Source organism: Muscardinus avellanarius, assembly GCF_963383645.1.
Source record: "Muscardinus avellanarius genome assembly, chromosome: 12".
In the NCBI taxonomy this organism is placed as follows: Eukaryota; Metazoa; Chordata; class Mammalia; order Rodentia; family Gliridae; genus Muscardinus; species Muscardinus avellanarius.
The window spans coordinates 41126728-41154053 of NC_137798.1; the positions used below are offsets into that span (position 1 = coordinate 41126728).

The 27326-nt window shown below is 37.9% G+C and overlaps 1 protein-coding gene across 3 annotated transcripts in view; it reads right to left on the bottom strand.

Moving 5' to 3' along the window:
- Positions 1-27326, bottom strand: part of RALGAPA1 (Ral GTPase activating protein catalytic subunit alpha 1) — a gene marked incomplete at both ends in the record, with an annotated part of 259063 nt that overhangs the window by 53158 nt on the left and 178579 nt on the right. For all 3 annotated transcript variants that reach the window (XM_080708297.1, XM_080708295.1, XM_080708296.1), the window contains one exon: positions 17497-17652. In XM_080708297.1, coding sequence (XP_080564423.1) covers positions 17497-17652 — 156 coding nt within the window. The remainder of the gene's footprint in view (positions 1-17496; positions 17653-27326) is intronic.

Below are 27326 nucleotides of genomic sequence, written 5' to 3' on the forward strand. Positions count from 1 at the left end.
ATAGAAAGAAAGAAAGAAAGATCAGAAAGTCATCAAATAAACAACCTAATAACACACTTTAAGGACCCAGAAAAACAGGAACAGTCTAATCCTAAAGCCAGTAGAAGGAGATAATAAAAATAAGGGCAGAAATCAATGAAATAGAGATTAAAAAAAACAATATAAAGGACCAACAAATTAAAAAAAAACTGGTTCTCTGAAATATTAACAAGGCTAGGCATGGTGGCTCATGCTTGTAATCCCTGCAACTAAGACCCTGTTTCAAAAAATAAAGGATAAAAAATAGGGGTTAGAGTGTAGTTCAGAGGTAAAATGCTCCTGGGTTCAATCCCCAGTTCCATTAAAAAAAAAAAAAGTGCTATTAAAGAAAAAAAAAAGAGAAAAAGAGAAAAAGGAAAAAGAAAAGAAAAAATATTGCAGAGGGATCAAGATGACCGTGGTGGCAGCCAGGACTCTAGAGATGCAGACAAAACATATCCAACTGACCTGGAACTTTTGGAAAAATTCCCCGCGAAGGGCGACTGCTTCGTCCTTACATGTGTAAGAATCCTGGACATCATCTGTAAGGAGGGAGCTCAGCAGAGACCTAGGAGGTAGGTGGTGTTGGCAGCGGCGGCAGTGGAGACTTGTATTTGGGAGAGGCAGAGATCTAATCCAACCCACCCTGATCCTCTGAAGAAATTGCCCCAAAGGTGGAATGCTACCGTTGCATATACTCAGGAATACTGGACAACATGCAGTGTGGGGAAAAAGTTGGGAAAAGAACTGAGATGGTGAAGACAGTGACAATGCCAGCGGCCAGTACTCAGGAGAGGCAGAGATCTGATGCAACACACCTGGATCTTTTGAAGAAATAACCCCAGAGGCAGAATGCTACCACCGCACAGGATCAGATTGGATAACATGCTGGGTGAAGAGCGTGCTTGGATCGGAGCCTGCCGAGGAGTGAGGACGGTACAGGGGACAGCGAGGCTGTGATCGGACCCTGCCATGAGGCAAGGCTGGTGCAGGGGTCTTCGAGGTCGGGACTGGAGCCTGCCGAGGGGTTAGGCCGGTGCTGGGGCCAGCAAGGCCGGCACTGGGGCCTGTCATGAGGCAAGGCCTGTGCTGAGACCTCCGAGGCCAGGATTGGAGCCTGCCGAGGGGTGAGGCTGGTGCTGGAACCAGTGAAGCTAGGATCGGAGCCTGCTGTGAGGCAAGGCAGGGGCAGGGGCCTTCAAGGCTGGGATCAGAGCCTGCTGAGGGGTTAGGCTGGTGCCGGGGCCAGCAAGGCCAGGACCAGGGCCTGCCATGAGGCAAGGCTTGTGCCAGGGCCTCCGAGGTCGGGATCTGAGCCTGCCGAGAGGTGAGACTGGGATTGGAGCAAGCCATAAGGCAAGGCTGGGGCAAGGGCTTTCGAGGCTGGGATTGGAGCCTGCCGAGGGGTTAGGCCGGTGCCGGGGCCAGCAAGCCTGGGACCGGGGCCTGCCGTAAGGCATGGCCTGTGCTGGGGCCTCCAAGGCCAGGATTTGAGCCTGCTGAGGGGTGAGGCCAGTGCCGGGACCAGCCTGTCTAGGATTGAGGCCCGTCGTGAGACAAGGCCGGAGATGGGGCCCCCAAAACCGGGATTGGAGCCTGCCGAGGGGTGAGGCCGGAGACTGGGCCAGCGTGACGGGATTGAAGCCTGCTGTGAGGCAAGGCTGGTGCTGGGGCCTCTGAAGCAGGGATCGGAGCCTCCCAAGGGGTGAGGCTGGAGCTGGGGTCAGTGGGGCAGGGATTGGGGCCTGCCATGATGCAAGGCCGTTGCTGGAGCCAGTGAGGCTGGGATCAGAGTCTGCCAAGGGGCCAGGCCAGCGCCGGGTCCTTCAGGAGTAGGAACGGAACTTGCAATGTGGCATACACAGAGAAACATCACAGAAAATAGAAAATCAGATGCTTTCTCTAATATGCAAAAACTAGGAAGAAATGGGTAATGGGAGGAGAGCTAGTTGAAGAAAGGGCCCCATGGAAGAGCAGTTAAAGTGAACAATCAGAGGGGAGGGGATGGGGGAAGACGGAATCTCTTTAAAATGCATGATGTACGTAAACAAATGTATCAAAGTTAATCACCAAACCAAGCATGGGATCGAGGAAGGGGGAGGGAATGGGACGGGGACGGGATAAGGGCTAATTGGATGATGTATACTTGTATACCCTCACAAGTCTTGTATTCCACTGTGATGTTTGACTACAATACACCCATAAAAATATAGTATAAAAAATTACCAAGATCATTCCTCAAAGGCATAGAAAAATCAGTCTTCAAATTCATTTGCAATGACAAAAACCCCAGAATAGCCAAAGTAGTTTCTCGGCAACAATAACCATGCGGGAGGAATCACAACACCCGACTTTAAATTCTACTACAAAGCCATTGTAATAGCACAAGAACAGATACATAGACCAATGGAGAAGAATAGAAGACTCGGAAACAAATTCACACACTTACAGCTAATTGATTTTTAACAAAGGGGCCAAAAAATACACTGGAAGAAAGATAGTCTGTTCAACAAATGGTGTTGGCAAAACTGGTTAACCATATACAGAAAAATGGAAATAAATCCCACTTTCTCACCTTGCACAAGAGTCCATTCAAGATGGATCAAAGACTTGGAAATTAGACCAGAGACCTTGAGGCTCCTTGAAGAGGGCATAGGTCCAACACTGCAACACATAGGCACAGATAAAAACTTTCTCAACAAGACCCCAAAGGCACAAGAAACTAAAAAGTGAATCAATACATAGGATTGCATGAAACTGAAGAGCTTCTGTATAGTAAAGGAAACTGTCAAGAACCTCAATCGAGAGCCAACAGAATGGGAGAAGATTTTTGCCACATATTCCTCTGATAAAGGACTAATATCTTTAATATACAGAGAACTCAAGAAACTCAACACTGAGAAAACAAACTCAATAAAAAAACGGGCAAGTGAATTAAATAGACATTTCACAAAAGAAGAAATTCAAATGGCCAATTAATGCATGAATAAATGCTCAACATCACTGGCAATCAGAGAGATGCAAATCAAAACTACCCTGAGATTTTACCTAACTCCAACTAGAATGGCAATCATTCAAAACACAAACAACAAATGCTACTGAGGATGTGGAGAAGTGGGAACTCTAAAACATTGTTGGTGGGATTGCAAATTAGTGCAACCACTTTGGAAAACAGTATGGAGGATCCTCAGAAGAATGGGAACAAATTCACCATATGATCCTGCAATACCACTTCTGGGTATCTACTCAAAAGAAAGGAAACCAAACTACCAAACTAATGCATGTGTATCTATGTTCATAGCTGCACAATTCACCATAGCCAAACTATGGAACCAGCCAAGATGTCCATCAACAGATGAATGGATTACAGAACTGTGGGATATGAGCACAATAGAATTTTACTTAGCCATAAGGAAAAATATAATTACATCATTTACAGGGAAATGGATGGAACTATAGGACATTATGCTAAGTAAGATTAGTCACTCACAAAAAATAAGAAATCAGATGCTCTCTAATATGTGAAAGCTAGGGAGAAAAATGGGTCATAGGAGAAACTCTAGATGAAGAAGGAGATCCTATAGAGGAACAAATAAGGTAACCTAACTGAGGGGATGGGAGGGAGGAAGAGGGAAACTCTCTAAAGCACATGATGTACTTAAACATATCAAAGTCAATCACTAAGCCAAAGAGGGAGGAGGGGGGGCGGGGTGGGGACTGGGTAAGGGTTAATTGGGTGATGTATGGATGTATGTCTACAGAAGTCTTTTTTTTTTAAAAAAATCCCATTAAGATCTACAATGCACCAACAAAATAAAAAAATAGATGCAAAAATTCTAAACAAAATACTAACCATGCACATTCAAAACAACATCAAGAAAATTTTATACCATGACCAAATTGGTTTCATCCCAGGAAAGCAAGGTTGGTTCAACATATACAAATCAATACATGCTATTTACCCCATACATAGCACTAAAAACAAAAATCATATGATCATCTCAAATAGATGCTGAAAAGCGTTTGACAAAATCCAACATCCATTCATGTTAAAAAAAAAAACTGCAGAAAATTGGAAGAACATATCTCAACATCATTAAGTCAATATATAATAAAAAAGGCCAACATCATATTGAACAAGAAAAAACTGTGGGTCTTCCTTTTAAAATCATGAACAAGACAAGGATGCTGACTATCACCACAACTTTTCAATAATAGTGCTCAAGACTTGTGTCAGACCAATAAGATAAGGATATCAAAGGAATTCAATTAGGAAAATAAAAATTAAAATTATATTTGTAGATAACATGATCCTGTGTCTAGAAGACCCAAAAAACAACTAAAAGACTACTAGAGCTGATTAACAAATTCAGCAAAGTAGCAGGATACAAAAATCAACCTAACGCTAGGCGTGGTGGTGCACCCTTGTAATCTCCGCGCTTGGGAGGCAGAGACTGTAGGATCGCGCAGCTTCGTAGTCAGCCTTGCTGGCTTAAGAGACCCTGTTGGACTTCTGGGAAACTGGCAACTAAGAAAAGCAGCATCTACGAGTCCTGCTAAAATTCAATCTCTATTGCCACAAAATCAGCGCTTTTCATAGCCAGAAAACACCATCAGCAGAGAAATAAAAAATGTAAACACATGGGACAGAGAAAAAAAAGACTAGAAGAACACCAGAGACCAGAAATCAAGCCCGCAATGTGGCAGTGGAGCCGCGCAGGCGCCATCTTCCCTCACAGCACCAGGCTCCAGAGAGGAAAGGTAAACAAGGAGCTGAAGTGAGCAGCTGTGGATTATTTGGGTTTAATTCAGCAGTTTTTTCAGTGCAATGAACACCTAAAACTCCTACTAGCCAAGCTCATCACGCCTTCCAGGGACTCAGAACGGAGCTCAAAACCAGAAAAGAAATCCACCAGCCTCACGGCCAAGGGCGTAGCAGCAGCGCCATATTGCCAGCAGTGACAGCAAGTTCACTGCACCCCACCACAGCTCCAGATCAGCGCACAAATAACTGTGAGTGAAATTGCAGCCCCCTAAAGGAGAAATCTCTGTACTGCACTCCCAGGGACTTGCGCAGTTTTGATAATCTCATTGGGTCGGATATTTTGCAGTCCAACCCAGTGAAGGAGTAGCAGTGGCAGAGACACCACACCCTAGTCGCAGCTCCCCATGGGAAAACACCCAGCCCAGCACCCCACGGTCTCGTGCAGCCTCGATTAACTTCCTGGGTATGAGAATTTGCGATACAACCCAGTAAAGGAGTAGTGGTGGCTGAGATTACAACAGACTCGAGATACAAAGCACCCTAAGTGAAGTCATAGTGACCCAGGGAAGGCACAAAATTCTGAAATCATGGGAAAGAGGAACAACAATAGAGCAATGAATGCCCACAACCCCATATTATCAGAACCTGATAACACAGAAATTCAGAGATCTACAGAAGATCAAATCAGGAATATAAGTGTAGAAATAATACAGGACTTTTGAAAAAAATTTAGAGAGAGTCTAAAAGAAATAAAGGAAGCAATTATTGAGGTAAAGGCCTCAATTCAAAGTATAAACAATTGATTAGACCACATGGAGAATAATCTCGCTCCTAGAAGATGACCACTCCAAAAACGAATGCATAATTTCTAACTTAGAAAAAAAAAATCAGACAGCAGGAATCTGATATTGAAGAAATATGGGCCCATTTTAAGAGAGCTAACCTAAGAATAATTGGAATAGAAAAGGGAAAAGAAGGTGAAACCAAAGGGATCAACAATCTCTTCAAGGAAATAATAGCAGAAAATTTTCCAAACATAGAACAAGAAGTTGATACACAGGTCCAGGAAACTTACAGAACTCCCTTTAGACAGGATCAGAGAAGAAGTTCCCCACGCCACATAATTGTCAAAATGACCAATGTGGAAGTCAAGCAGAGAATCTTAAAGGCAACAAAAACAAAAGGCCAAGTAACATTCAGAGGCAAACCAATTAGAATCACTCCAGACTTCCCAAACCAAGTCATGAAAGCCAGAAGGGCTTGGAGTAACATATTCCAAACTCTGAAAGAAAACAACTTCCAGCCAAAAATTTCCTACCCAGCAAAACTATCTATCATATTAGATGGGGAAATAAGAAGCTTCCATGATAAACAGAAACTGAAGGAATTTATGTCTTCAAATCCAGTGCTAGAGAAAATATTCAAAGAGATTAACTACAAAGAAGAAATAGGTAATATACACCAGAACCAGAGAAACAAGATTTTCCATCCAGCAGACAACTAAGCAAAGAAGAATATATTCATGTGTTTATAGGGTAAAATCTTTGGAGATTCATTAGTTATTTCAGTCTTTTACCCATTTCTAAATTGTATTGTTTGCTTTTATTGTTGCTAATTTTTAGGATCTCTATTTGGATAGCATTTGGAAATATTTTATCCCATTCTATCAGTAACTTTTAACTCTGTTTACATTGTCTTTGGATGTACAATATTTTTTTTTTAGGAAGTTTGTTTATTCTTTTGTTGCCTGTGCCTTTGAAATCATATCCAAAAAAAAAATCACTGCCAATTTCAATGTTGTGAAGTGTAATGACCCAGGTTTTCTTCTAAAAGTTTATAGTCTTAAGGTTTACATTTAGGTCTTTTAATCTATTTTGAGTTAATATTTGTATATGGTGTTAGGTAAAGTTCCAATTGTATTCTTTTTTCATGTAATTATTTTTCAACAATATTTAGTGAAAAGATTATTATTTCCCCCACCAAATGTTCTCGGAAACTTTGTCAAAAATAACTTGACAATATATGGAAGAATTTATTTCTAGGCTTTTTATTTTACTCCACTGGTTTATATATCTGCCTTTATAGCAGTACTACAATTATTGTAGCTGTATAAGGTTTAAAATCAGAAAATGTACATCTTCTAGCTTTGTTCTTTATCGAGATTGTTTTGAGTATTTGGAGTTCATATTTCATGTTAGGATAGATTTTTTTCTGAAAAAAATATAAATGTACAATAGTTTTATCTTAAAAAAAAAGAAAAAAATATCCTCTGGTAAGAAAAAAAGCAAAAAGAAACACTGAAATATTATCTCTAAGTGATCAAAAGTTTGATATCAGACAAATGAATCTGTTATGTGATATTATCATTGTTAATTCTGGATAAATTGCTATATTAGATGTCAACCACTAAGCCAAGCATGGGAAGGAGGAATGGGGAGGGAAGGGTGTGGGGATAGGGTAGGGGCTCACTGGGCAATGTGTACATGTATTTATCCCATTATGATTATGAATACAGTGCACCAATAAAAAAATAAAAAACAAAGAGACCCTATTTCCAAATAAATAAAAAAAAGGTCTGGGAGTATAGCCCGGAGGGAGAAGGGCTTCCAGGAACCCCAGTACCACCAAAAAAAAAAAAAAAAAAAACCCTAAAAAAATTAAATTTTTCTATATGTTAATCATTAATCCATGGATACACACACACACACACACACACACACACACACACAACATTTTGATTCACAATAACCTCAAAACCAATAAAATACTTAGGAATAAACCTAACCAAATAGGTAAAAGACCTCTATAATGAAAAGTATAAAACACTAAAGAAGAAAATTGAAGATGATCTTGGAAGATGAAAAGATCTCCCTTGCTCTTGAATAGGCAGAATAAATAATATCAAAATGGCCACTCTACCAAAAGTGAGTTAATATAATCCTATCAAAATACCAATGTCATTCTTCATAGACCTAGAAAAATCAGTCATGAATTTCATATGGAGAAACAAAATACCCAGAATAGCCAAAACAATTCTCAGCAATAAGTACCATGCAGGAGGCATCATAATCTCTCACTTCAAATTATAATAATGAGATATAGTAATAAAAACAGCATGGTACTAGCCAAAAAAAAATACTATGCACAGAGACCAATGGAACAGAATAGAATATGATACAGAAACAAATCCACAGACTTAGAGCCAACTGATTTTTGACAAAGGGGCCAAACAAATACACTCGAGAAAAGATAGGCTTTTCAACAAATGGTGTTGGGAAAACTGGTTATCCATTTGTAGAAAAATGGGACTAAATCCTTACCTCTTACCCTGCACAGGAGTCAACTTGAAATAAAGACCTGGAAGTAAGACCAGAGGCAATAAAGCTACTAGAAAAGAGCATAGGTTCAATATTCCAACACATGGGCAAAGGTGGAAACTTCAACAAGACCCCCAAAGCTCAGGAAATTAAAACAAGGATTAATAAGTGGGAAGGCATTAAACTAAAAAGTTTCTGCACATCAAAGGAGACCATCAAGAGTCTAAAGAGAAAGCCTATGGAATGGGAGAAGATCTTTATGAGCTATCCCTCTGACAAAAGAATAATATCTAGAATATACACAGAACTGAAAAGACTTGACACTAGGAAAACAACCCAATCAAGAATTGGCAACTAAATTGAATATACACTTCACAAAATAAGAGATACAAATGGCCAATAGATAAATTTTAAAAATGTTCAACATCATTAGCAATAGGGGAGATGCAAATTAAAACCATACTGAGATTATATCTAACCCCAATCAGAATGGCAATCATCAAGAAGTCAAAATAGCAAATGCAGGGAAATAGGCACTTTTCTACATTGGTGGTGGGATTGCACACCAGTTTAGCCATTATTGAGATCAGTCTGGAGATTCCTTAGGAAACTGGGAATGGATCCATCATATGATCTGGCTATACCACTCTTGGGTATCTTTCCAAAGAGGTTGAAATCAGAGAACTATAGTAATATATGCATACCCATGTTCATAGGAGTACAATTCACAATAGGTAAATTATGGAACCAACCTAGGTATCTATCAACAGATGAATGGATTACAAAATTACAGGAAATGCACACAATGGAATTCTACTCAGCAATAAGGATGAAAAAATTATGTCATTTGCAAGAAAATGAAAGAACCTAGAGAACATGATGTTAAGTGAGATTGGCCAGCCACAGAAAGTGAAGGGTCATATATTTTCCCTGATATGCAGAAGGGAATAATTGGGATACAAGAGGTACTCCAGATAATGGAGGAGAAACCTCAGTGGAGACGGAGAAGATGTCCAAGGGAAGGGAAGGAGGAAGACTGAGGTTTATTAATGGAAATACTACCACTGACTACATGTATATAAGTGAATATACCAACGGCAATCTCAGTATTGTGTATTGGGAAGGGGTAAAATGAGGGGAAGGAGCCACCAAGTGCTATATGCACGTACACATGATTTACATTATGATGTGAGATTAAAATGTGCCAATAAAAACTCAAAAAAATCCTATGTACATTCCTGAAGCTATCAATACCAATCAATATTATGAATGAAAGGGGTGGGGTAGAATCCAAAGGGAAACATACTAGGTGCTATGTTGATGTATGCTTCTACCATACTAAACCTCAATATAATGTATGATTAGAATGCTCCAATAAAAGCATATTAAAAATACAAAAGAAAAATAAATTTTGAGAAGTTACATGATTGTCAATTGAATAAAACTTTTATGTATGTTAGACATATTTTAATTACACAAACTCAGTGAGTGGTTTATCATTTCTTTTTTAAAAATTTGTTTATTTTTAAATTTTTTTACTGGTGCATTGTAGTCATACATTTTAATGGAATACAAGATGGTAGAGGTATACATGCACACATCACTCATTTAGCCCTTCCCCAATCCCCACCTCATTCCTTCCCCCCTCCCTCCTTCTCATGTTTGGCTTAGTGATTGACTTTACTATGTTTGTGAATGTAATTATGTAATTCAGGGAATTCCTATAACCCTTTTTTCACTAGCTTCCCAATCATAAATATAAAAGTAAGATATAGGATAAAGTGATGCAAACATTATATCCATTTTTATTTAGTTTAATTTGGTGCCAGTACACAAGCTAATAACTAATTTTCTGTGTTTAAATTTTTTTCAGAATTAATCTTACTATATACCTGTACATATCCTATGTACATCCTTTCAAAAATTGTTGGCCACAACTCAGATTCACATTTGTGTATGTGTGTGTATGCTGGGGAGGTACTGAATAGGGATGGAACCCAGGGGCATGCTACCTCTGAGCTAGATCTCCAGCTGGATTTTATTTTATTTTGAAACAGGGTCTTACTAAATTGCTGAGGCTGTCCATGAACCTGCAATCTTTCTGTCTTAGTCTCCTAAGTATTGTGATTACAAGCATGCACCAAGCCAGCTATAGATTCATATTTTAACACTGAATAAGTTTTAGTATGAAATTCTCCAAAAAAAAAAAAAATAGTATGAGATTGGTATAAGGACAATTTTTTTTTTAAACTAGGGATGAAACCCAGGTTTTTTTTTTTTTTTTTTTTTACCTCCGGGCTATAATTCCAGGCCTATTTTATACTATATTTGGAAATAGGGTCTCACTAAGTTGCTGAGAGCCTCACGAAGTAGCTGAGGCTGGCTTCAAACCTTCGTTATCCTGTCTCAGCCTCCCAAGTGCAGGATTACAAGTGTGTGCCACCACGTCCTACTCAAGAACAGATTTTTTTTTTTTTGGCAGGTCTGGGGATGGAACCCAGGGGCATTCGACCTCCAAGCTACACCCCCTGCCCTATTTTTTATTCTTTATTTTGAAACGGTCTCACTAAATTGCGGAGGGCCTCACTAAAGTAGCTGAGGCTGTCTGCGAACTGTGATCCTCGCGCCTCAGCCTCCCAAATGCTGGGATTATAAGCGTGTGCCACCACGCCTGGCTAAGGACAGGCATTTTGACCAATAGAATGTAGTGGCTTTTTAACAAACGGTAACTGGAAAACTAAGTATTCACATGCAAAAGAACGAAGCTAGATCTAGATCTCACACCAGATACAAAAATTAGTTCACAATGGACCCAAGATTTTAATGTTAAGAGCCAAAACTATAAAAATCTTAGAAGAGTAAAAAAATCTTCATGAAATTGGCTTTGGCAATGATTTCTTACTTTGACACCAAAAGAAAAAAGTTATACTTGATCCCATCAAAATTAAGACTTGTACAGCAAAGAACACTATTGACAGAAAGACAACCCACAGAATGGGACCAAATATTGGCAAATCATGTATCTGATATGGTATTAATATCTAGAACATATGAAGAATTCTTGCAATGCAACACAAAAAATACAACCAATTCAAAATAGGCAAAGGACTTGGATATACATTCTTCCAAAAGAAATACAAGTGGCCAATAAACACAGGAAAAGATGAACAACCTTCTTAGTCACTGGGGAAATACAAAATCAAAATAAGGATGAAGCCAAGTGTGGTGGCACATGCTTGTAATCTCACTACTAGGGAGGCTGACACAGGAGGATTGCATGTTAGTGGCCAGCCTCAGCTACTTAGTGAGACCCTGTTTTAAAATAAAGAATAAAAAATAAGGCTTGGGGTATAGCTCAAAAGTAGAATGCCCCTGGGTGGTTCAATCCCCAGTTCAAACAAACAAACAAACAAACAACAAAAACAAACAAACACAAGATGAAGCAGAGCTTGGTGGCACAAGTTTGTAATCCCAGTACTTGGAAGGCTGAGATGGGATTATCACAGGTTTGAGGACAGCCTCACCAACTTAGTGAGGCTCACTGTACCTTAGTGAGAACCTGCTTCAAAATAAAAAACAAAATGGGACTGTGGGTATTGCTCAAACGTAGAATGCCCTGGATTCCATACTTAGTAACACATACACACACACACCCCGCGATGAAATACTATCTTGTAGTTTTTTTTTTTTAATTGAAAACAACAATTTTGACAAAGATGTGAAAAAAGTAGAACCGCAGTGCACTGCTGGCAGTGATACAGAATGGTATAAAAAGCCATGGAAAATAGCTTCACAGTATTTTAGAAAAGCAAACATTCAATTTACATGACTCAGAAATTTGATTCCTAGGTATATAGCCAAAAGAACTGAAAATAAAGATTGAAACAGATAATTATATGGCAGTGTTTACTGAAGTATATTATTACTTTTTTTATTTTATAGTACTGGGGATTGAACCCAGGGGCAATCTACCTCTGAGCTACACTCCAGCCCAATTTTTTATTTTGAAACAGGGACTCACTATGTAGCTGAGGCTGGTCACAAACCTGTGATTCTCCTATCTCAGCCTCTCAAGTACTGGAATTAGAATCGTATACCACTATGCCCAGCTTTCTGCAGTAATATTCACAATAGCCAAAAGATGGAAACAATCAGGTCCATCAGCAGATAAATAGATAAACAAATGTGGTATATATATATACAATGAAATATTATTTGGCCATATAAGGAGATGGAATTCTGACACATGCCACAACATGGGTGAAACCTTAAAAACACCAAGCTAAGTAAGTACCATAAAAGAGGTACAAAAGGACAAATATTTTATGATTCTGCTTATATGAGGTACTTTGAATTGGCAAATTTATAAAGAAAGAAAGCAGATTAGCATTTACTGGGTTTGATCCCCAGTACCAAACAAGAGCAGTAAGAAGACCTTCCCTCTCAGAAGCTATTTTACTAGCATCTATCCTACCTAGGAGAAGGAAAATACCACTTGTAGCTCCATCTAGTCATTGTCAGATGAAAACCACTGGTAAAATTAACAGTTCAGGGGCATAGACTTATCAAAGACAGAGACCTAATCACAGGAAAGTAGACTGCTTCCCTTCTCCCCACACCTTACCACCAAATTGCTGGAAGGCCTAAATAACCAAAGTTTCTTTTACCCAGCATACACTAAAACATTACATGACATACTTGTTACATGACATTACATGTCATTACATGACAGATTACAACAGAAAAATTTTAAGACACACTAAAAAGCAAACACCAATGTCTGAAGATACTGAACAAGCATCAGAATCACAGTGAGATGTGCCAGGGATATTAGAATTATCAGACCAGAAATTTAAAACAATTACCATTAATATATTATAGGCACTTTATTCTAGGAAAGAATAAAAAAGAAATATTAGAGATAAAAAAAAAACCACTATAGCAAACATGAAGAATATCTTTGAAGGGTTTATCAAGGGTTTATCATTAGACTGGATACAACTGAGGAAAGAATCTCTGAGCTTGAGCATATCTCAATAGAAACCTTCAAAACTGAGAAGCAAAGATAAAGACTAAAAGAAACCAACAAAGCAACCAACCCACCAACCCAGACAAGAATAGCCCAAAACTAGAGGACAACTATGAGAGGTATAAATACACCTAACAGGAATGTTAGAAGGAGAGAAAAGAGGGAATTGAAGCAATAAACTGAAAATTTCCCCAAATTAATATTATTTACTTCGCCTAAATAGAAAAAAAATTCAGAGAACGTCAAACAGGATAAAAGCCCCATCAAAAACACACACCTACTACACTGAATAATAATCACATTCAAACTTAAGAAAATCCTGAAAGAAGTCAAGGGGTGGGCACCTTACTTACAGAGTAGCAAAACTTAAGAATTATTTCTAAGCTGGGCATGGTGGTGCACACTTGTAATCCCAGTACCTGGGCTGAGACAGAAGGATAGTGCAGGTTTGAAGCCAGCCCAGCTACTTAGTGAAGCTCTAAGCAGCTTGGTGAGACCCTGTTTCCAAATAAAATATAAAATAGGTCTAGGAGTGTAGCCCAGGGATAGAAAGCCCCTGCATTCCATCTCTAGTACCGCACACACACAAAAAGAATTATTTGACATCTCCTCAGAAATTGTGAAAGCAAAAAGAGAGTAGAATGAAATAGTGTTAGAGAGAGAGAGAGAGAGAGAGAGAGAGAGAGAGAGAGAGAGAGAGAGAACCAACCAAGAATTCTGTACCAGCCAGAGAAATTCTTAAAAAGTGAAAGACCTCAGAAAAATAGAGGAAATTTGCTGCCAGTAAACTTGCTTTCCATGACATGTTTAAAAAAGTTCTTTGGAGAGAAGGACAATGCTAGAGGTCATAAACTCAGATTCTCATAATGAAGAGATGAGAGGATGAAGAAGTGAAGGTAAATAGAAACTTTATTATTTTTCTTAATTCTTCATTTATTTAATAAGTAATGATTTGTTCAAAACAATAATAGCAACAATGTTTTTGAATATATGTATGTTTGTATATAAGCCTGTTATTTAGACAAGTATTACTGTGTTTATGTGTGAGTGAAATGAATTACAGCAGTGATCAAGGGACCAGAGGGAAGAAACAGGAACATTGTGTTAATATAAGCTACTTGCCAACAGGGAAAGCAGTGCAGTGTTATTTGAAACTGAAACTGACTTAGCTTAGCTATACATTTATAGGGTAGCTGGGCATGGTGGCATATACTTGTAATCCCAACATTTGGGAGGCGAAGACCAGAGGATTGTGGTTCACAGACAGCCTCAGCTACTTAGTGAGGCCAACTTGCAACTCAGTGAGACCCTGTTTCAAAATAAAGAATAAAGCTGGGCATGTGATACACACTTGTAATCCCAGCACTTAGGAGTCTGAAACAGGAGGATTGCGGTTCCAGGACAGTCTCAGCTACTTAGTGAGGCCCTCCGTAACTCAGTGAAATCCTGTTTCAAATGCCCCTGGGTTCCATCCCCAAACTGGCAAAAAAAAAAAAAAAGAAAAAAAAAAGAATTAAAAAAATAGGGCTGGGGGTGTCTCTCGGAGGTAGACTGCCTCTGGGTTCCATTCCCAGAACCACAAAACACACAGAGAAAAAAAAAAAAAGAAAAAAAAATTAGGGTAAACTCTTAGGTAACTGTTGAAAAAAGATTAAAAGAGAGTAACTGATATGCAAAGAAAGGAACAAAATCATAAAATGCTCAGTCAAAGCTAGAAAAGGCAGGAAAATGGAAATAAAATGAGGAATGACTGAAACTTTGTAGAAATGTAACTAGACAAAAAGCAAGGAGTGCTGGTGGACTGAGTGGGGAAACTCAGCAAGGCCTGGCTGTTGAAGAGTCTTGTCTCTGTGCAGCAGTCTTTTCCTCTTAAGTATAGAGCAGGATCCCTTCTGAAATGGAGGTCTTATGAACTGTTCTCAGACAAAGAAGGTTTAGAGAATTTCCTTAGAGATTCCAAGACATGTGGAAGGAAAAATTAGTTTCTATAACCTACCTTGGGAAAAAGAAATTTTAGTTTTTATGGCATACCTTGGGAAGAAAAAAAGTAGGTAAAAGAAAGATAATAAAAGGCGTATGTATGTAGACAATGGTTGATTTTGCTTTCTGAGGCCTGCTTCTGAGGTCTAAAGTACTCCAACAAAAGACATACTTCTTGTTCTAGTCATTTAGGAAATAAGGGATGTGGAGTTATTAGTGAGAAACCGTAGACAAAAATCAATATATAAGTATGTCACATTAATTAAAATGGGATGACTCTGACATAAAGACACAGACCAATGGAGCAGAACAGAGTGCACAGATAAATACAAACATATCTGTTCAACTAATTTTCAACAAGGGTGCAGTGAATATACATGCGCAAAGGATAGTCTCTTCAATAAACAGTGCTGGAAAAACTAGATTTCCACATATAAAAACATCAAACAAGAGCCGGGCGTGGTGGTGCATGCTTGTTTGACTGGAGGATTGCAGTTCGTGGACAGCCTCAGCTACTACTTAGTGAGGCCCTCTGCAACTTAGTGAGACCCTGTTTCAAAATAAAGAATAAAACAGGGTAGGGGGTGTAGCTCAGAGGTCGAATGCCCCTGGGTTCCATCCCCAGACCCGCCAAAAAAAAAAAAAAAAAAAAAAAAAAAATCAAACAACGCCCTTATAGCGAGCATGTGCATTCTCTTTCTCTCTTTCAAAATGAATAAAAGACCTAAAGACCCAAAGCCATAAAACTCCTAGAAGAAAACAGAAAAAAAGCTTTTTGTTATTGACTTGACAACAATTTTCTGGTGATCACACCAAAAACCTAGACTATTAAAGAAAAAATAAAGTAACTATATGAAATTACAAAGCAAAATAAATAATTGACAAAATTGATAAAGTGAAAAGATAACCTACAGATTAGGAAAAAATTGCAATTCGATGTTTGATAAAGGGTTAATTTCCAAAATTTATAAAGAGCTCTTAGAAATCAATAGTAGTGAAACAAGTAACTCCACTGAAAAAAATGTGCAAAGAACCTGTAAGAACTAAAGAATAATGGACAATAGGTATATGAAAACATGGTCACCATCATTAATTACTGATGAAATGCAAATAAAAACCACTATGAAGTTTGTTAGAATGATTATTATTAAAAAGATAAGAGATACAAATGATGGTGAGAATGTGGAAAAAGGAGAACCTTTGTACATTATTGGGGGGATGTATATTGGTATAGCCATTATGGAGACAGTATGGAAATTCCTAAAGAAACTGAAAATACAATTGTTCTATAACTCAGCAATTCCTCTTCTGGTTAAATAAAAGAGATAAAATAAATTCAAAGATATCTGTACTTCCAGGTTCACTGAAGCATTATTCATAATAGCCAACATATGGAAGTCACCTCACAAAAGTGAGCAGATAAAAGAAAATCTGTGCATGTGACAGAATATTATTCAGCTTAAAAAAAAAAATCCTGCCATTTGTCACAACAAAGACCTTGAGGACATTATGATAACTGAAACAAGCCAAAGAAAAATATTGTATGATCTTATTTACATATTCATACACAGAGACAAAGCTGGGCGTGGTGGCGCATGCCTGTAATCTCAGTACTTGGGAGGCTGAAACTAGAGGATCAGAGTTCACAGCCAGCCTCAGCTACTTAGTGAGGCCCTCCGCAACTTAGTGAGACCCTATTTCAAAATAAAGAATAAAAAAAAAAAAAAAAAAAAAAAACAGGGCTGGGAGTGTAGCTTGGAAGTATAATGCCCTTGGATTCAATCCCCAGCACCACACACACACACAAAAGAACAATACATGAGCTATGGTGGGTGGGGGCAATTTGAAATGAGAAGATGTAGGTTGAAGGATATAAAAAAAGCATGATATGTAGGATGAACAAGTCTAGAGAGCTAATGAAATTGTATGGTATTTGAGATTTTTGTTTAGTAATAGATTTCAGTTGTTCTGTCACAAAATAAACAACTATATGAGATGATGAATATGTTAATTTGTTGTTGTAAACTTCAAATATACACATACATTTTGATAATCTGAAAATTGTTTTTGTCTGTGGTAGTACTGGAGATTGAACCCAGATGCATTTTACTTGCAAGCTACAACCCCAGCCCTTTTTATTTTTGTTTTGAAACAGGGTCTTGCTAAATTGTTGAGGTTGGCCTGGAACCTGAAATCCGCCTATCTCAGCCTCTCAAGTACTCGGATTACAGATGTGCATCACCACACCTGGCTGAAGGACAGCATTGGTTAAAGAAAGGAATACCACACTCAGAAACAGTGCTTAATTACTTGGATTACTTATGTATTTTATATATTAATTTTAATTATTAGATTTTTAATTCTAAAGCATTCTTCTTAGCACTTACTTTTTTGGTCAAAGAGTCATCAGAATCAGAAGGCATTCTTGTTGATACATGAAATATTACTTCTACTGTAGAGGTAGCAAAATATGGAGTGGTCAATCCAGTGCTTTTGTTTTTCTGTAGTCCTCCCATAAAACCACAATGATTTGTAAGATTTACCTAGAAGCAATGAAGAGCCATATAAAATTAATCAACTATATACAACTTTAAAACACTGTTGAAAAAGACTTTAACTTTTTCAATTACACAAACATTATAAACAAAGCCTTTTGAATATTATCACTCAGTACTAAGTTTAGCATCCCAGTCAATCCTCTATATCTGCAGGTTCCACATTCTATCAACTATGCAGAGAAAATATTTAGAAAAGATGATGTCTTTATTTAAACATGTACAGATTTTTCTTGTCACTGATCCCTAAACAATAAAACATAACCACTACTTTTATCATGTTTATACTTTAAGTATTATAAATAATATGGGAATGATTTAAAGTATACAGGAGGATGCACATTATGCAAACACTATGCCATTTTATATAAGAAACTTGAGCATCCACATATTTGGTATGTTAAGGGGGCACTGGAATCAATCTGTCATGAATACTGAGGATAATTCTATTAGGTACAGCTGATCTGTTCACACTAGTATTTTTTTTCTTAAGTAGTTGAAGATCTCTCATTAGTAGGAGTTAATTAGTAAAGAAATCAACTGCTGTGCACTATGCATCTTTTGTTAAGCAACTAGGTGTTAATAGTAAATTATAATGGCTGTGAGGAGAAGAAGCCAAATTCAGAGAATAAAATCCAAATCTGGAGATGATTTGGGGAAAAGTTAAAACAAAAATGGCAGTTTGATAAAATGACTAATTAGGTATGTCATCTTTATTCATGAAACCAGCATCCTAGTTTTTTTTAATAATCATAGTTAAAAATAAAAATACAAAAATGCAAAATTACATTTCAACTATTTATTTATTTATTTTTGGCACTAGGGATCAGACCCGGGAACACTCTACCTCCAAGCTAAACTCTGAACCCTTTTTATATTTTTAGTACTGGGGATTGAACTCAGGAACATTCTTCCTCTGAGCTACACCCTAGCCCTATTTATTTTTTATTTTGAAACAGAATTTCACTAAGTTGCTGAGGCCTACTTTGAATCTGTGATCCTCCTGTCTTAGCCTCCCAAGTACTAGGATTATAGGCATGTGCCATCATGCTTGACTCCTTTTTTATTTTTTATTTTTTTGTGGGTTTGGGGATGGAACCCAGGGACATTTGACCTCAGAGCTACACCCTCTGCCCTATTTTTAATTCTTTACTTTGAAACAGGGTCTCACGAAGTTGCAGAGGGCCTCACTAAGTAGCTGAGGCTTTCCGCAAACCGCGATTCTCCAGTCTCAGCCTCCAGAATGCTGGGATTACAAGCATCCACCACCACACCTGGCTTCCTTTTTTATTTTTATTTTAATACAGGGTCTTGTTAAGTTGTAGAGGCTGGCCTGGAAACTGTAATCCTGTATTGAAATTACAGGTATGTGCTTCCACAAGTGGCTTTTAATTACATTTGAAAACAACAAATTAATATTTTATCTACTGATTTTATATATATAACTCATATGCATACAATACACATTAATAGAAGGGTCACTTTGCACTGGATAGTATCCCCTGGACTTCTATGATGTATAGAAGCTAGGAAATTGGTTCACTGGAGAAAATGAGGGAAAGCTATCAAAAAAAATAATAATCACTTCTGTCTTTCCACTCAGAGAAAACTATGCATTCTTTAATAAAATCTGAGTATCTGATAAAATGGATACTTATAAAATCAAATCCCCACTATCAAATCCCCAATGTCAGTATTAGTTACTAATTGCCTAACACAGGAATGATGGCTATGTTTTTATGTCATTACTATAAGACTGCCTGATTGCCTTGGGAGGCAGAGACAGGAGGATCTCGCTGGCTTAAGAGACCCTGTTTCCAAATAAAATATATATATATAAAATAGGTCTGAAAGTGTAGCCCGGAGGTAGAAGGGCTTCCAGGAACCCCAGTACCACACCCCCAAAAATACTCCTTATATAAAGAAATTTCTCATTATTAATTGCTTTACTGAAGTTCATTTTATTAATATACAATAATGTAACCAGTTTCCTATTTAAAGAATATTTAGGTTATTTGCCATCTTTTGCCATTAGTCAATGCTTCATTAAACAATGCTGAACATATATCATGTCTCACTTGAGAAAGTAGATCTGTGGACAGATAAAAGTTAAACTTTAAGTAAAGTAGGCCTTACAATGAGAGAGTATGAGAGTGTCTTTTTCCCTCATACCCTCTCAAATATAGTAAATAACCAAACTTTATAATCTTTGCTAATCTGATAGGAAGAAAATTAAAGCTCTGTCTAGATTCTTTTTTAGGGAGAAAGTTACTAATGTTCAAGGCAATTCTCTGGTTCTCAAAAGAAAAACGTCTTTACTTAGTGTTCCTTTGCTGCAAACACTTTGATCTCTGTTTTCTAAAGTAAACACTAGGAGATAATTGCAGATTCACATGAACACATAAAAAATATAACAGTTAAAAAATCCTATGAATCTTACTTGTTCTCACAATGCAAAACTATATTGTGACCAGGTTACTGACACTGGTATGGTTAAGAGACAAACATTTAGGCAGTGGAGACAGGGGGAATGCACGTCCAAGACCAGTGCACAGGAACTTGGTGAGACCCTGTTTCATAATAAAAAATAAAAAGAGTTAGGAGTGTAGCTCAGAGGAAGAATGCCCATAGGTTCAATCCCCAGTACCCCTCCGTGCTTGAAAAAAAAAAGAACATTGCCAACACAAGGACTCCTCATGTTGCTCTATTATGTGAGCCACCTCTATAGACCCTCCTGCCCCAGCTTTTCCTAAATCCCTGGGCAACTATTCCTTTGTTCTCCACTTCTGTAACTGTCATTTCAATAATGCATATAAATGGAATCACACACTATGTAACTTTTCCAAGTGTGGGTAATTTTTTTTTTCCCTTTTTTGGTGGTACTGGGGTTCCTGAAAACCCTTCTACCTCTGGGCTATACTCCCAGATCTATTTTATACTTTTTTTAAATTTGGAAACAGGGTCTCCTAAGTCAGAGCGGCTGGCTTAGAACATGCGCAATCCTCCAGTCTCTGCCTCCGAAGCGCAGAGATTACAAGCGTGCGCCACCACACCTGGCCAAGTGTGTGGAGATTTTGATGATATCCTTTGTTAATGATTTCAGATTTGGTCCCACAGTGGATGAAGAACACACTTTATGATTTTAATGTTTGCGTGTGTGCGTGCGTGCGTGTGTTATATAGCTAGGACACTGGCTATCTTGGTATATATTCTGTGGGCACATGAAAAGAACGTGAATCTTGCTGTTGCTGGGTGAAGTGCACTATAAATGTAGAGTAGATCCTGCTGGTTGATGGTGTTGAATTCTTCATACACTTGCTGATTTTCTGTCTAATTCTCTCAATTACTGAGGAGGGGAAGTTTTTATAATTATGGATATGTCTATTCTTCAGCCTTTTATCAGCTTTTGCTTGACATTTTTTACAACTTTGTAGTTTGATGTAGACACATTAAAGATTGTTATTTTCTTGGTGGATTTATTCTCATATATATAATGTTCTGTTTCTGGCAATTCTATTTTTGTTTATTATTTTTTGAGTATCTTTTTTAGTGGCTGCTATAGGAACAGGGGTGTGTGTGTGTGTGTGCGTGTGTCTCTCTCTTTTTTTTTTTTGGTGGTACTGGGGTTCCTGGAAGCCCTTCTACCTCCAGGCTACACTACCAGACCTATTTTTACATTTTTATTTGGAAACAGGGTCTCTTAAGCCAGTGCGCGCAGCTGGCTTCGAACCTGCGCGATCCTCCTGTCTCTGCCTCCCAAGTGCGGGGATTACAAGCGTGAGCCACCACGCCTGGCATGTATCTTATCATCGTCCCAGTATGCCTGTTTGAGTACAGCAACTCTACTGTATGTCCCTTTACCTTCCTGCTTATAATATAGCTGTCATAAAGATTTCTTCTATATATATTTAGAAATACAACAAATAGTATTATAATTTTTGCTTCAATTGTCAAACATAATTAAGAAAAATCAAGAGAAGGTGGTAAGTCTAGTATATCTAACCCTTAATTTTTCTTGCCACATTTACTCTTCCTTCTTTATTTTTGGTGATACAGGGAATTGAAACTGGGGGGTGCTCTAGCTCTGAGCTATACTCCCAACCCTTTTTATTCTGAAACAGGGTCTAAGTTGCTGAGGTTGGCCTCTAACCTGTAATCCTCTTGTCTCAGTTTCCTAAGTACTGTAATTATAGGTATACACCACTGTGCTTGTCTCCCTTCTTGGTATTTCTAAGTTCCTTAATTTATAATTCCCTTCTGTTACCAAAATTTCTTTCAATTGTTCTTTTAGAGTAGGTCTGCTGAAACAAGTTCTCTTATGTTTTCCTTCATCAAAGCATGTTTTCTCTTTCCTCTCATTCCTAAACAATATTTTTACTAAAGGACTCTAGGTTTACACTTTACTTTGAGTACTTGAAAAATATTATGCACTTCTTCTAGTGCCCACAGTTTCTGATGAGAATTCTATTATTTTAGTTGTTTTCTTCCTATAGAAAAGGTACACCTTTTCTCTGAATGCTCAGATTTATTTTTGGCTTTTAGTTTTCAAATTTAAACTATGATGAGTCTTATAATGGATTTCTTTTGGTTTATCGTGTTTGGGTTTGATCCAGCTTCTCGAATCTATGGCTTTTTGTCTCTTGTCAAAATTGATAAGTTTTTAGCCATTATTTCTTTTTTTTTTAAAATATACTGTTACTAGCCGGCGTGGTGGCGCACGCTTGTAATCCCTGCACTTGGGAGGAAGAGACAGGAGGATCGCACAGGTTCGAAGCCAGCCGTGCTGGCTTAGAAGACCCTGTTTCCAAATAAAAAAAATATATAAAATAGGTCTGGGAGTATAGCCAGGAGGTAGAAGGGTTTCCAGGAACCCCAGTACTACGAAAAAACAAATAAATACTGTTACTAAAGCATTGCAGTTATACATCCTAACGAGGCTCATAGTGACAAACACATGCACACAGCACCTAATATGTTTCCCTCCAGGTCCCACCTTGCTCCCTCTCCCTCCATACAAATAATTGAGATTGGTATTGATAAATTCATAAATATACAGAGTATTTTTATTTTTAATTTTTTTACCCTGTAATTAATTTTTTATTTATTTTATTTTTTTTCTTTAAAAAAAGTTTTTAATGGTGCATTATATTCATACAACATACTGAGGTAAAAAACTTGTGTGTACAAACATGTACTCATCGCTGATTTAACCCCTACCCAATTCCCACCCCATGTCCTCCCTCCCTTGCTTGGCTTAGTGATTGACTTCGATATGTTTAAGTACATTGTGTGTTTTAGAGATTTTCCTCCTCCCCCCTCCTTTAGGTTGTCTTGTTTGCTCCTCTATAGGATTTCCTCTTTCAAGAGTTCCTCCTATGACCCATTTCTCCCTAACTCTCACATATTAGGGAAAGCATCTGATTTCTTATTTTTTGTGACTGACTAATCTCACTTAGCATAATGTCCTCCAGTTCCATCCATTTCCCTGAAAATGATGTAATTGAGTTTTTATGATGGCTGAGTAAAATTCCATTGTGTACATATCCCACAGTTTTGTAATCCATTCATCTGTTGATGGACATCTTGGCTGGTTCCATAGTTTGGCTATGGTGAATTGTGCAGCTATGAACATAGATACACACGCATTAGTTTGGTAGTTTGGTTTCTTTTCTTTTGGGTAGATACCCAACAGTGGTATTGCTGGATCAAATGGTAGATTTGTTCCCATTCTTCTGAGGATCCTCCATACTGTTTTCCAAAGTGGTTGCACTAATTTGCAATCCCACCAACAATGTATTAAGAGTTCCCACTTCTTCACATCCTCGCCAGCATCTGTTGTTGTTTGTGTTTTGAATGATTGCCATTCTAGTAGGAGTTAGGTGAAATCTCAGGGTAGTTTTGATTTGCATCTCTCTGATTGCCAGTGATGTTGAGCATTTTTTCATGCATTTATTGGCCATTTGAATTTCTTCTTTTGTGAAGTGTCTATTTAGTTCATTTGCCCATTTTGTTATTGGATGCTTTGTTTTCTTAGTGTTGAGTTTCTTGAGTTCTCTGTATATTCTAGATATTAGTCTTCTATCGGTGGTGTAGGTGGCAAAAATTTTCTCCCATTTTGTTGGCTCTCGATTGAGGTTCTTGATAGTTTCCTTTGCTGAACAGAAACTCTTCAGTTTCATGCAATCCCATGTATTGATTCTCCTTTTAATTTGCTGTGCCTTTGGGGTCTTGTTGAGGAAATGTTTATCTGTGCCTATGTGTTATAGTGTTGGACCTATACCCTCTTCAAGGAGCTTCAAGGTCTCTGTTTAATTTCCAAGTCTTTGATCCATCGTGAATTGACTTTTGTACAGGGTGAAAAAGTGGGATTAATATCCAATTTTCTGCATATGGTTAACCAGTTTTGCCAACACCATTTGTTGAAGAGGCTATCTTTTTTCCAGTGTATGTTTTTGGCCCCTTTGTCAAAAATCAATTGGCTGAAAGTGTGTGGACTTGTTTCTGGGTCTTCTATTCTGCTCCATTGGTCTATATATCTGTTCTTTTGCCAGTACCATGCTGTTTTTATTACAATGGCTTTGTAGTATAGTTTAAAGTCAGGTATTGTGATTCCTCCTACGTGGTTTTTGTTGCTGAGAACTACCTTGGCTATTCTGGGCTTTTTGTTATTCCAGATAAATTTAAGGACTGATTTTTCTATGTCTGTGAGGAATGATCTTGGTAGTTTAATGGGCATTGCATTAAATCTGTAGATCACTTTTGGGAGGATGGCCATTTTAATGATATTTATTCTGCCAATCCATGAACATGGAAGATTTTCCATCTTCTAAGATCTTCTTTGATTTCTTTTTTCAGTATTTTATAATTTTCTTTGTAGAGATCTTTTACCTCCTTGGTCAAGTTTATTCCTAGGTATTTTATTTTCTTGTGGGAGATCCTGAGTGGAAGTGTTTTCTGAATTTCTTTTTCAGTGGATTTATGGTTGGTGTACAGGAAAGTTTCTGATTTTTTAAGATTGATTTTGTATCCAGATACTTTGCTGAATTTGTTGATCAGTTCTATAAGCCTTTTGGTTGAGTTTGTTGGGTTTTCTAAATATAGTATTATGTCATCTGCAATACAGAGTATTTTTAAAGTGTTTCCTTCATCAGGCCTCTTTTTTCCCCCTTTCTACCACCCTCTCTAAAGCCCTGCCACTATTCTGATAGCATTCCTTCTTTAAGTTCCTTTTGTTTCTTAACTTCTCCCTAGATTACACACATGAGAAAATATGCAACCCTTCACATTTTGAGACTGGCTAATCTTCCGTAAAATAATATTCTCTAGATCCATCCATTTTCCTGCAAATGACCTAATTTTGTTCTTTATGGCTAAGTAAAATTGCATTGTGTGCATAAAACAGTTTCATAATCTATTCACCTGTTGAAAGATACAAAGACTGGCTGTAATTTGTGTCTAGTGAATTGTGCTACAATGTACATGAATAGAGTATCACTATAATATTCTGACTTCAATTTCTGCGGAAAGATACTGAGGAATGGTTTGTCTGGGTCATAGGGTAGTTCCATTCCAAGTCTTCTACGGAACCTCAACACTGACCTCCATAGAGGCTGCACTAATTTGCAATCTTATAGTGAGTGAGGGTTCCTATTTCTCCATATCCTGACCAACATTTATTGTGTTCTTGATGACTGTCATCCTAACTGGAGTTAGATGAATCTCAGTGTAGTTTGATCTGTATTTCCCTGATTGCTAATGATGTTGAACATTTTTTTTTCCCATGGACTGACCATTTGCATTTCTTCTTTTAAGAAGTGTCTATTCAGTTCTTCAAGTACTTCTTCAGACCCAGCCTCTTTTTCTTCTCTTGGGATTCAGAATAAAGGAATGTTAGATCTTTTATTATCGTCCCACAGGACCTTCTGTTCATTGTTTTTAGGTGTTTTTTTTCCTCTGATGTTCAGAATGATTTCTACTGTTTTTTTATAATCTTCCAGTGTACTGATTCTTTCTTCAGCACCCCCATATCCATGCCACTCTGCTGTTGGGCCCCAAATACTGAGTTTTTTAATTTCAGTTATTATATTTCCAACTCTAAAATTTCCATCTGGTTGTTCTTACTCAAAATGTTAGAAACTAAAAATTATCTTTTAATAATCACACTAAACATAAATGGCCTCAACTCCCCAATCAAAAGACATAGGGTGGCAAAATGGATTAAAAACCAGAATCCATCTATATACTGCCTGCGACACACCTTTAAAGTAAAGATAGTCACAAACTAAAGGGAAAGAACTGGAGAAAGGTAATCTGTGCCAAGAGAACTTGAAGAAAAGCAGGAGTAGCAACTACAATATCAGACTCATTAGACTTCAAGCCCAAGCTTATCAGAAGAAACAAAGCAGGTCGTTTTTTACTGGCTAAAGGAACAATCCAGCAAGAGGAAATAATAATGGTCTGTATTTATGCTCCAAATATAGGTGCAGCTACTTTTATAAAACAAACTCTGTGACATTAAGTCACAAATAGATTCCAATACAATACACTGGGAGACTTCAATATCCCTCTCACACAACTAGACTGATCTAGACAGAAGGTCAGTAAAGATGCCTCAGACCTAAAGAACAACATAAACCAAATGGACCTACTGACATACAGAATATTCTACCCAACTTCAACAGAGTTCACATTTTTCTCAGCTATTAATAACTGTTCTTTGTGTTTATTTCTTTGCTGAGATTTTTTTTCTTGTTTCAACTGTGTTCCTAATTTATCTCTGAAGCAATCTGGAATGGTTGCTTCACAATCATTTATCATTTTGGTGTGGGCATCTACTGACTATGTTTTTCATTCCATTTGAGACCTTCCTGGTTCTTATATGATAAGTGGTTTATGATTAATAACTGGGCATTTTCATATTTTAAGACTGAGTCTTACTATGTCTTAGCTGGTTGTTTCATGACACAGTTCCCGCAAGAAAAAGGGTGAGGAGAGGGAAAAGGTGAAGGTAGGAATATGGGTTCCCCATTAAACCTCTACTGACACCTGGGAAGGAAAGGTGAGCTTCATTACTCCCTGGCAGAGGAAGGAGTTCTGACTGCCTATGTGATGCTCATTGGCACAGCGTTCAATTGGCTTCATTACCACTGGCTGATGGTGAAAGTCTTGACTCTCAGACAGGCCTCCTCTGACACTATTTCAGTGGAGAAGGGAGAAGCAACTCATTGTTGGGTGGGAGAGGAATTCCAGGTTTTCCATGTAGTTTCCACTAACACTGGAGTAGGGTATGGGGGGGGGCTCATTAACAACTGATGGAGATGAAAATTGTTTGTTTTTTGGCCTCTGACATCAGATACTACCCCAGTGTGGTACTGGGGTACCTCATTCTTGTCCCATAAAGGTCAAAGTTTAGACTCCTTACCAGAACAAGGTATTTTCTATCATATTAGGCTGGAGTAGACCACTTCTATCTACTTTATTTTGGTCTTTTTAAGCTGCTCTTTCCCTGTCCTTTAGCTTTTATAAAGGCTGTTTAAATTTTATTTTGGTACTGGGGAATGAACTTCCTTGGTTCACTCTACCTCTGAGCTACATACATAGCCCTTTTTAGACACCCCCCGCCCCCGTACTGAGGATGGAAGCCAGCGCGCGCGGCTAGCTCC